General features: G+C 42.6%; 1 protein-coding gene across 13 annotated transcripts in view; it reads left to right on the top strand.

Annotated features, from left to right (window-relative positions):
• rbfox1 (RNA binding fox-1 homolog 1) overlaps positions 1–12,090 on the top strand; it is a 231,109-nt gene that overhangs the window by 205,857 nt on the left and 13,162 nt on the right. For 9 of the 13 annotated variants that reach the window (XR_015107938.1, XM_086170547.1, XM_086170542.1 and 6 more), the window contains 2 exons: positions 5,178–5,242; positions 6,011–6,116. Coding sequence is in view for 12 of the 13 variants with exons in the window: in XM_086170547.1 (XP_086026673.1) it covers positions 5,178–5,242; positions 6,011–6,116 (171 nt within the window). In the remaining variant the exon portion in view is untranslated. The remainder of the gene's footprint in view (positions 1–5,177; positions 5,243–6,010; positions 6,117–12,090) is intronic. The other 4 variants (XM_086170550.1, XM_086170541.1, XM_086170545.1 and 1 more) reach the window with 1 other exon arrangement.

Here is a 12,090-nt window from a genome sequence, read left to right as displayed (position 1 = left end):
CGGACTATTTAATATTCATTAGCCGAGGGGGTTCAAAATTCATCCAAGTTTACCTGTTGACTTAAATATAGGATCATCTAAATTTCCACAACATTAAGGGTATAATGTGGCCGCCGTTAATTAAACACAAAATGGGTGTCCCTGTGATGGTTGGCTATAACCGCCTGGAGGGTTTATTTACTTGAAACAAAAACAAACCTTAATCTTCTGTTGTGAAGAAACATGTCAGCTGCACTTCCCACGGTAACATTCGCTAGATTCCCGTTTGTTATGTCAGGCAGTCCTTCACCCTGATTGGTTGTGGCTCGAGGCAGTTTAAGTTGATTGTGAAATCAACTGAAGGAGACCAGACTAGTTTTCGCCACCTCACTAAGAGAGTACTACCTTAAAATCTAAACGTTAATTTCCCCCTTCAGACCAAACTTTCTTTTGAAAGTGTTTTTGTTGAAGCCCTCAAATTGTTGTTGTTGTCGTTGTCCTAGTCCAGATCCGAGTCTGTGCCCATCCGGTTGATTCGTTCTCAAGAATGGAGGAAAGGGAAGAGAATGATGAAGAATAATACAGGGAAAAAAAGGTGGACATATTTTTTGGACCGCAGTGGTTCGCGCTGGAAGATCCCCGGTTGGATTCCTTCAGGGGGCCGATCCATGTTGAGTCTCCATGTTTTGTCCGTGTCTGCATGGGTTTCCTCAGATTTTCAGTTTCCTCCGACAGTCACAAAAAAAAAAACCCTGATTTTCCCAAAAGTATGAATGAGATGGTGAATGGTTATATGTTTCTATATCTGGCGCTGCGGTCAACTGGTGAATCCCGCCTTTCGCCCAATGACGATCTGCAACCCCTTGACCCTGAGAGCAGAATAAGCTTCATTCCATACAAACTCATTTGCCCCATTTTCCTCGCACAATTTCACCTCCAACGGAATGGCTGGGTTGCACAAAAATAGAAAAAAATCGTAGAAAAAAATCATCACTAAGGACCCCGAACATGTAGCACCGAGGCCTCTAACACATGTTAAATGCAAACATTTAAAGATTGAAGAATTGAACCCTCTAACATCCTTAAAGTCCCCGCTTGAACCTCAAATGTGAGCTCAAGGGAAACCTCGGTCTAAGTCGTTTTATGCAAACGGGGCCTCGCTCTGCCAGGGAAAACGTTTTCATTAACCTCTTGCTACCCTGAGTCATCAAACGGGAACGTGACCTTTGTGCATTAGCTTTCCGACTGCGCTTTACCTTATCCTTTGTTCTGCAAGAACCTGATGGTACAGTACACAGCAAAATACATCAGTCCCCGTACGAGGACATTTTTTTTTTCATGGTCAAAGACGACCCAAACTTTTTTTGTACCTATTTAGGTCCAAGGGGAAATTAAAAATGCGTAAAAAAAAAAAAGCTCCGGTGTCAGAGGTTAAAGGATAATTCCAGAATAGCCCCTGTGAGGCGCACAAGCATTACAGATTTGGAGATGGCTTTAAATTTGGCAAGTTAATTGCGTGTGACCGATTAATGACCCCCGAACTCGTCTCATCAGTGGAAGTTGCTGAAACGGATGTGTGGCGCTCGGAGGGGGAGGGTGGAAAGGCAGCGCACAATCGAAACAATATCAAAATGGATTGTTTAGCGACAAATGCCCGGTAAAGTTCTATATGTCATAATTATCAAAAGTGTGGGGAGAATTGTGAGTCTAAGAATTTGGGCTTTTTTTTTAACCCCTCTATAACTTGAAAAATTGCTTTCAAAATATAACAATTGGGCTCTTTTTATTTATTCATCACCATCCATACTGCTTATCCTGCACACATGGGGGATTGTGGAGTAAGTCCATATTGACTTTGGGCAAGACGTTGGGTTTAACCAAGACCGATCAACTGTCAATCACAGGCTCACATAACGAGACATCCAACCATTCGTTATCTCATTTGCATATCGCATATAGTCATACAACTGTTCACTTTTACATTCATACAGATAATTCAAGACTAATTTACAACCACATTACATAAAGTGGTATGTCCGTTTTTTAACGTTGCCAAACATCGTGCCTACTTTATATTGCCATGGTTGTTGATCCACTAGATGGGCAGTGCAGAGCTCACTTGTTTACGTCCATGTTCGGAGTCCCCGAGTTCTGTTTCAGACACAAAACAGAAAAAAAAAGATCTGCGCAACCGTTAAATGGTGGCATGCGTGAAGAATCCTTCTCCCGGGTTCTACCGACGCGCCGATGTCTTCTTCGCATCCGAGCGTACTGTGCAACACTGCCCCCCTACGACCTCTGGGAGTACCGCTCCATTGCTCCATTTGGCCATGCATCAGGGAGCTCCTTGGAAACATACAGAATTACACATGAAACGAACACTTGAGCATAAACGACCCCTTATAGTCTCTGACCAACTGCGTATTTGAGGCAGAGAACCAGGGAAGAACCCACGCAGGCGCTGGGAGAACATGAAAACAGACACACAGACAGAATCCAGTTGGCCGACTGAACTACGACGTCGGGGTGCCAACCTTTGAACCACCGTGCTGCTCCGTTTTTATTTATTTATCTCTTATTAAAGAACTCTCTGTTTCAAGATGCCTGTGGCCAGAGTGGGTAAAAGTTTGGGCCGATGCTGTCATTGAGTGCAGCGTGCATGGCCCCATATGTGTGTGTGTGTGTGTGTGTGTGTGTGTGTGCACGGCCACAGTGTGAGTGTGGGGGCCCGCAGTGTCGATGCCAAAAATACTAAAAGTCAGGGGAAGATGGATGGACAGGGAGGAAGAGGAGTCCTGCTCGGCCTTTCTTTCCCTCCATGAATCAGTAACTATGATGGATAGGAACATTCCCGATGTGAGACTGAGAGCGGGGAGGCCAAAGCTGACCATATGCTCACTCACACACACACACACACACACACACACACACACACAAACACACACATACGCATACCTACATAAGCCGGTCCTGTTTTGTCCTGACTATAATTTTGATTATTGGTGATGAAAAATCGTTTTTTTTTCCCTCAAAGAAACACAATTCTGAATGAAAGAATTAAATTATTTTGAATTTAATCCCCTATGTTTTAGTTTAGATCGTAAAACCTGTTCACCTAATTTTTGCCTTATTTATGGGCGACATCTTATCAGATTATCGGGTAATTTCACCTGAAATGATAGATTATTTTTTTTCTGAATTTTATATAAATCCGTGGTTATTACCTTTTGTTTTCTTTTCTTTTTTTTTTTTTTTTTCCTATTCTTTCCAACGTGACGTGCAGATGCACCTTCGCAAGCGGAGCTGCAGAGTTAGTCAATCCATCACCGGTGACAGTGAAGTGGCTGGTGATGAAGGTGGGGAGGGGGGGGCTTGTTCATCTTCCTGCCGCAGCCCATCATCATCCCCACTGAGCATCACTTACCCGCGTCCTCAGTTTATGGTGGTAATATCCCACCGGTGACAACGGGACGGACTCAGTGGTGGAGGGGTGGGAGGTGAAGACGTGCACGCTGAGCTTGAGATGTCACCGAGCCCCCGAGGAGAGAAAATGGCTGTTGGGTGATAAATGAAGGCGAGGGTTTCCGTACTGTTGGCCACCCAACATTTTCAAGATCACCTCCGGTGTTGGTGCATTGACGCTGAAAACTTTTGCTCACTTGAAAAAAAAAAAAGTGCAACTAATATTTGGACTTTAAATTTGATTATTTTTTTCAATTTAAACACATAAACAGCCAAAAAGATTGAGAGGAGGTGAAACACAATGGTTCTTGGATATCTATCTATCTATCTATCTATCTATCTATCTATCTATCTATCTATCTATCTATCTATCTATCTATCTATCTATCTATCTATCTATCTATCTATCTATCTATCTATCTATCTATCTATCTATCTATCTATCTATCTATCTATCCATCCATCCATTCATCCATCATCTGTCTACTCACCTTTTGTATGTATCTATTCATCTCTGTATATATTTTATGATCTATTGATCTGTTATCTATGTATTTTAAATTCCTTTTTTGTTTGTCAGTTTGTTTATTTATTGATTAATTTCATTTCATTAATTTCATTTTATTTAATTATCTTCTCTTTTTTTGAACCTTGTACCTTTGATTCGCCTTTTTAACATTATGTATATATTTATTTCTTTACTGACTGACTCATATTTATTTGCTGTTTACATCAATTGCATCTTTCCTGTGACAGTGTTCAAGTGTCATACAAAGTGTCGAAAGTCTGTGGAGTAAAACAAAACAAAAAAAGAGAACCCGTCCCCATCGATCGAATGCGATTAGAAAAAAACAAAAAAAATTAACGAAACAAAGAAAGGACGTCAAAAAAAATCAAATGTCCATCTCAAAGTGCTGTTTTCATCATTATAACGTAATCCTTACTTCGCTGTTCCCAGTGAGCGGCAGATAGAATAACAAGGTGAAAAATAAAAATAATAATAATAATCTTTCAATAAGGGAGAGCTTGCTCAGTCTGCTGGACGCTATTGGAAAGAAAAATTATTAGAACCCCCCCCCGCCCTCTCAAAAAAGTCATGCTTGCGTAACACACTCAGAAAGCCGAGGAGTGGGACTGAAACACCCCGTCTGTATCGCTCCAAATCTCTGCGAGCAGGAAGTCCTTACTCAACCAGAATCCACGGCTTGTCAGCTTTGCCAGGAGCCGCTTTCACAGCCAACCGGAACACGGATCCGGCTCGTCTCAAAACAGTGTGTCCGACTTCGGTCGAGGGGAGATTATACGGAAGCGGCACGACGAAATCCAGGCCCGCTCCTGAGTGAAAACACGGTGACCCCCCGAATAGACCCCGAGGTGTTTGTGGAGCTCGGTTCGCCCCTTTTGCAAACTTTCCCGGCCTTGTGCGTCACGCTTGTTTGAGAACGAGTTTTCCACGCGTTTGGGATTTACTCCGCACGGCCTTGTAGATGTAGAGCGACAAATGTGCACTCATTTTGAGTTCTATATATATATATACACATACATATATGTCTTGTTATATTGTTCTTATATTCATAATTAATGTTGTCTCATCTTGTCAGTGTCTGGAACTCATAAAGGGATTCATTAACACTGAATTCATAATCTGTTTTTCTTTCTCTTTGTCTCATTTGTGTGCGCATATGTGTTTGCATGCATGTGTGTGTGCGTGTGTGTGTGTGTGTGTGTGTGTCCAGGGTGGTTACGCTGCCTACAGATATGCCCAGCCTACTGCTGCCACAGCTGCTGCATACAGTGACAGGTAAGAGACGAGAAAACGGTCGGCACCCGATCCACAGCTCCAAACACATGAAGAACCAGAACTTTTTTATAGAATTAAAATTGAAAATAGCGTCTCTTATCGTTCAAGTCCTAATTGGGTTTTGTGTTCATAATTTTAATTAAAAAGAATCCTATCAAGGAATTGTTTGTTTATCACAAACTATTTTCTTTATTAATTTTGGATCTGTATGTCGTCATTTGTTCATTTATTTACTTTTGCTGGATCCTTTTTTTCACTGCAAATTACTATATACCCTTAAAATAAGTCATGTAAAATTAGAATAGATGATCAAAAATTATTTTGCAAAACTGCAAAAGAAGAAAAAAAAAATCTGAAAACTGTTTATGTTTATAAACATATCAGTGAAGTTGAATTGTATGCAAGGTAAGAGAAGCTAAAATCCCATCTCTCTGCCACAGTAAGAAGCTGGTCACATGATCACTAGCTGCGGGCTGTAAAAATCTTCGTCCTCCTTCATTGTGTTTCATTTCATGCATACAAACCATTTCATTATAAAAAGGCCGAATCACAGCGCCGCCCGAGTCGCGCTCCCATTTTTACTTCCCTTCTCCCGAAGTTTGAGTTCTAAGGAGCATAATAATCAGACTAGGTCATTCTTAAGGAGACCACCTCGGCATGTAATCACTGCCCGACACTTAGCTCTGCGGAGAGAGTGTGAAACAGCTGCTTCTGCCGTCCGGTGTCATCCATGAAGCTGCATTATTGTGTGTGCTGCTTTTATTCCAGCTGTGGTCAGTGTCACCTCTGTCCAGAAGACCATCTGGATGCGGGAACACAGTCCAGACTGATGGGAGAGGATAGTGATGGGGACCTTTACGGGTGTCAAACCTATGTATGCACAGTCAAACTTTTGATTTTAATTTTTGAAATTACGATGGTCGGGTTCAAGCTGAATAACACTTGTGCGTTTTAAACATGGGTGTAGGAACACGGAGGAGTAACGTAGCTTGATATGCGCCTCTTAAAATATGTTACTACACACAAGGGATGACGCAGACCCCACGTGCAAGGGCGCACCCCTGCTTCACCCCGGGCTTCACCCCGGGCTTCTACCTAATATCGTTCTCCTCGGTGGTTAGCGCTTCCGCCTCGCGGCGAGAAGGTCCCAGTTTGATTCCAACAGCGGTGATCTCCACGTTTTCTTCTGTTTGGAGATCTTTAACTGCCCAGACGTGCAACAAATGACAGGGTGAATGGTTGTTTGTCTCTATGTGTTACTAGTACAGGGTTGGGCAAACTTTATGGCTCAGGGGCCGCTTTGACTTTTAAAATTTGACAGACGGGCCGGGTCAGAACAAGATACAATACAAAAAAAAACAAAAAAAACCGCATTTGTTGTTAACAGTACATATCAGACTTGTCGGACATTTCCTTTAAAATTGAAACCAGCTTGAATTTGCAGGCTTTGACATTCGCTTGCATTTCATGCACAAACCGGTTTTTCCCTCTCAGCTTCAGTATGTCCGCAGAAATGGCTAAATCACAAAGCCAATCTGTGTCAAAATTCTCAAGTAGCTCCAAAAAAGAAATAATCTCCTGTTTGAGCTCCCACATTCATTGATCCAATCATTCAATCATTCACAACAAGTATGAATTTTGTACCGATCTTTGGCGGGCCGGATTAAAAAGACCAGCGGGCCGGATGTGGCCCGCGGGCCGTAGCTTCCCCAACCCTGGACAGGTTTGTTACTGGCCACCAGCCCAAGGTGAACGCCTCCTCTCGCCCGGTGAAAACCAGGATAGACTCCAGTACCACCACACCTGTGAGTGCAGGATTAGCGTCAGAGAGAATGAATGAATAGTTCTGCATATTTTCACACTCTAATTTTCACCTCCTTCTGTTTGAACTCTTAGTCAACATTCCAGCGACTTGCCTCAAAGCAAGGATGTTCGCTATTTATTCATTTCGACTCCCAAATAATTCTTCGCCGATTGTCTGAAACGCGTGAAGAGCCGTAATGCCCGAGTCCCAAAGTGAACCGGCATCCCGGCGGCGTAATTACGGCTCAGGCAGACACGGGGCTGCGGTGTAAATGCCCGCCATCTGCATCACCCGTTCGCACAAGTACTTATTTCCACCCACACGGTTGTTGTAATTGAGCTAAAAAAACAAAGCAGCGTTTACACTTGTGCTCGATAAGGTCATAGCGCGTCCCGGACGGCCTCCGGAGGCGGCTCGGCCCCGTCCGATCGCTCTCCCCTCTCCGTGCGTTCGCACGTACGCACTCACGCGGTGGAGTGCCATCCTGCTACCATCCCCATCCACCCTAAAATGGCGTTTTAACCGACGGTTTAAACGGCCTCTTCGAAAAAGATCGGGATTCCTCGGGGGGTGCGCGTTCTCATGGTAACCGCCTCCAACCCCGGAAATGATCCCAGGCGGCCTTAATGATCGAAATCAACACGTTTTGTTTTTTTTTTTGTTTTAATAAACAGCTAGTAAAAATATGCTTGATTAATATTTTAGAGGGGTTTTCGGTTTCTAGGGCTGCTATCATATATGAGCATATTTTATCTCCCATACGCCCTTCCCCGTTTTATTAATAATAGATATATTCACAACACAATGAATAATGTGCGGTAAATTAGTAAGCACGAGTGTGTCATTTCGGATTGTAACTGCACGTCTCCCACTGATGTCTGTCCTTTCCCGATTCATTATTCATCATGTTTTTTTTCAGTCGGGTTTTGTATCAGCGGCCTTTGATGGCGGACGCCGGCGGTCCGTCCGATTCCGGAGCTGAGCGGCAAATTATTACAGGGAGGACTTTGGCCTCAGAGCGCCGAAGAAGTTTGCAGACAAAGTAGGTCCACTTGAAAGGAAGCGATTGCGTCTCGTGTTTGCCGAGGGTGAAGAACACAGAGGGAGAGAAACGTCGGGGGTTACATGGGCGGACTAAAAAAAAAAAAAAAAAAAAAAGAAAAAAAAAAGCCTTTTGCATCTTAAACCGTTTGGCTTCAAAGACCAAATCTAGGTCACCTGAGCAATAACTAGAGAAACACTCACAGAGGAGATTAATCAGGAGCCGGTTCTATGGGTTTACTGGCGCCCCTAGTGGCCACGGCAAGAACCGCACCCTAGTGCAGCAAGTCATCTATCATGATTCAACCTGAAGATTTGATTTCCTAGGAAAACGAAAATTTAGCAAATTAACTTTGTTAAAAGCTTTTCACAAGCATCTAAGCAAACCACGCCTTGGCCTGCTGAGGGGGAAATGGAAAATTGTATTATTTAAGCATAATTTCATTATATATTTGTGAAACAACAACAGCGTCTTCTATTAAATTATGCCTGTTAAAATGTTAAAGCAAGAGAAGATGCGTCCCGTGGTGTCTCTGGGAGGGTAAGACCTTCCAGCTGCTGGAGGCGCTCTCTGCTTTCCCATCAAATTCCATTCTATTTGCATCAACGGTAGCTCAGTCATGCAGTCGACTGTTGAAGGTCCTCTTGTGTGTGTACTTATTTACTAATTCCAAGTTCTTTTGACTGGACAGACATTTATCAACATTGTCCATATGATGCTATTGGACAAACTTGGAACTCAAAGGAGCGAAAAAAGAGTAGGAATGCGGTACGGCGGTTAGCAAGAAGGTCTCAGATTCGATTCTGACAGGGGTAGAGTGTGGGGTCTCCATGTTTTCCCCATGTGCCCGTGGGTTTCCTCCCACAGCCCAAAACATGCAGTAGGTTTATCAGAGACCTCAAATGTGTGAATGGGAGTGTGAATGGTTGTACGTTTCTATGTTTGATCGGCCGGCAGCCGGTCCTGGGTGAACCTCGCCTCTGGCCCAATGGCAGCGAGGACAAGCAGATAATGAACGAATGAAAAAAAATTAGCAAGTTATTCACATTGAATTCACTATAATTTATGGACACGTCGACCTGAGAAGCAAGTGTTGTTTTTATTTATAAATAATATTACTAGTATTATTTACACTTAGACATAAATGTTGCTGTGTCACAGTTGGCTTTTGTATCCGGATTTTCAGAATGAGCCAAAGCCCTGCAACATTATCGTTACCTTTGTTATCAAAAAACATTGGAATGGTATTTCTTTTTCCTCTCATGTCTGGAACTAACACTGAAATTGACCTTATTCTTCACATTTTTTCGTTTTTTTTCAACGTGTCAACCTTGCTTTTAAAATGCAAAAATTGAAAAACAAAAAATGAAATCATCCGTCATCTCTCATCTTCAATCCCCTTATTCATCCCTGTACCCTAGTCTAATATCTATTGTATAAACCTCGAGGGAAAGTGATGGAATGGTTGCAGATGTGTGCGTGTGAGTGGATCCGCTACCGAAAAAAGCTTCCTGCAGACAGACGCCGCGGAAACAAGGCTTAGAACGTCCAAGAGTGGGACGCTGCAGGGCCCGAACCCACTTTCAAGTGGAAGTGGATACATAATCGAGGATTTATCACTTAAACCGATATTAATCTAATCTGAGGGAGAACTCTTCGGTTCAACCCCCGACTCCAGTTGATGAGCTCCGCGTTCAAGTGAAACTTTTTCCCACAACATTATTATTTTATAGCAATGATAATTTCATGAGCTGATGAAACAGAAGGGTGCGCACACGCACACACACACACACACACACACACACACACAACCATGAAAAAAAAATCTGTGAAAGCCAGGTTCCATTTCAAAGGTCTGGTGTCTCACCGAGGACGTAGCTTATGTACCTGTGTAGCCTTGATGTCGCCATCTGTGCCGAGCCGCACCGGCTACATGTGGGTCATGTTCATGTCACCGGGATCACAGAGGGGGGAAGCGAAGGCAGCTGCTTCCACGAGCTCGGACCCGTCTCTACCGGCGCAAACCCCACGCAGCAGCTCATGCAGACAGCGGCTGCTGGCGCTGTGGCACATTATGAGCAAGTGAATACACATGTGCACATCTTACCGTTATTACCCCAAGGACATCTTCCAGGGAAAATCAAGAATTAGATACCAGCTTCCCCCCCCCCCACACGCCCCCTCATATAATGTAGTAATTTATTTCGCTACGATTTAATTTATGAATCCAGTCACCGGAATGTGCTGCCTTGTGAAAACGTGGACCAAAGTCACCGGGAAAGCTTTTTTGTGCGACCGCAGGGACCTCGCCAAGCGACCCGGACAAAAGAACGCGGGCAAAATCCCCAGTTTTGGAAATAACAATGCGAGGATGGCTGGCCCAAAAAATGACGTACACGGACAAAACACAAAAGGAAGTACTGTATTGTAGCATCTTGTGGTGGAATGCTGCAAAGAAAAGACAGCGTAACCGTGGTGATGGATGGCCTGCTTGTCTGAAAGGTCAATGATGAAAATTTTACAGTACGGACTCTTCTTTCTCTTTGATTGGCTGATCGTAAAAATAAGACGGTCAGCAAAAACCAGACTGAAATGGATTAGTGTTGGGAAAATCATGTCGTTTTAAGAAATATTAATGGGTGAAAACGGTGCTGTTATGACCAAAACAGAAGGTAGATTATCCAAAACCGTGCATTCGTTATCTTTGTCGCTTATCCTGCCAAGGGGGGCTGTAGCCTATCCCCTCTGTCATTGGACGAGAGACAAAGAACCATTCACCCTCTCGTTCACATTTTGGGCAATTTAGATGAACCTACTGAGTGTTTTTGAACCGAGGGAGGAAGCAGGAGAATCCAAAGGAAACCCACACAGATTATGGAAAGAACATGGAGACTTGGAATCCAACCAGGGACCTTCTTGCTGTGAGGCAGAAAAGCTAACTACTGCTCCATCGCGGCGGCCCATCCAAAACCTGTAATTAAAAAAAACAAACAAAACTGTCATGTCCAGTCAAGTCAGAAATTATTTTACTCCTTTTTTTATAAATATATATATATATATATATATATATATATATATGTATATATATATATATAAAAATTGAAATAAAAAAATATACATATTTTTTTTGTCCTTTCTAAAAAGAATATATATATATATATATATATATATATATATATATATATTTATATATACCACTATTTTTATAATGATTGACAGGCGATGCTTACATGGTAACAAATGATGTGATCCAATAATAGCTTGAATATTCATAAAAGCAAAGAAAAAGAAGTGAAGAGAGAAAATTTACCCCCCAAAATTATTTTGAGATATAGGGCATTAAATATTAATTTTCAAAGTTACAACATTTCATACATTTAGGTTTTTTTTAAATTATTTTTTTAAATGAGGCAAAATGTTCATTTAAATAAAACTTTACCTCATTTGGATGAGAAAAAGTTTTTCAAGCATGTTTTTTTTTTGATAAGCCAACAACCTGAAAGTTACTTTTCAAACCGCAGAACCGTAGAAATGTATTTCATGACATCAAATTCATCGCCCGTAAAACAAGTATTTGTCAGATCCAGAGTCCAGTCGGGTTTAATTATAAATAACACTAGGTGCGGAAAAAACCTCAGGGCCTGTTTGGTGAAACGCTGACATGAATACAAACACGTCCGTGTGTTTGTCAGATTGTTCCTGACGCTGTTTCGCCGCCACCGCATTTTTACTCTCTTTTTTAAAGTCTTAATACAAAACGTATTCTTTGGGCAAAGACAACGACATCTTGGGATCGATGGAGCCTGACGGCCGTTGGTGCAAATGACGGAACAGCTCTTCTGAGCCGTGTTCCAGAATCAGAGAGGTTTTCCAAAATCGAGCTTGTGGCGGTGCTGGTTTTTATCCCTATGACACGGTGATACGCCTACGATACTGAATCCTTAAATTTTCACCGCTAAACACGCGGACCGCGCAGCACAGCCTGTTCCCGAGCCTCGACTC

This window comes from Fistularia commersonii, chromosome 23 (assembly GCF_037954325.1).
Source record: "Fistularia commersonii isolate RoL2024-O1a breed Wild chromosome 23, RoL_Fcom_v1.0, whole genome shotgun sequence".
NCBI classification, from domain to species: domain Eukaryota; kingdom Metazoa; phylum Chordata; class Actinopteri; order Syngnathiformes; family Fistulariidae; genus Fistularia; species Fistularia commersonii.
The sequence above is the reverse complement of the archived record's forward strand: the minus strand, read 5'-3'. Positions and strand labels throughout refer to the sequence as shown.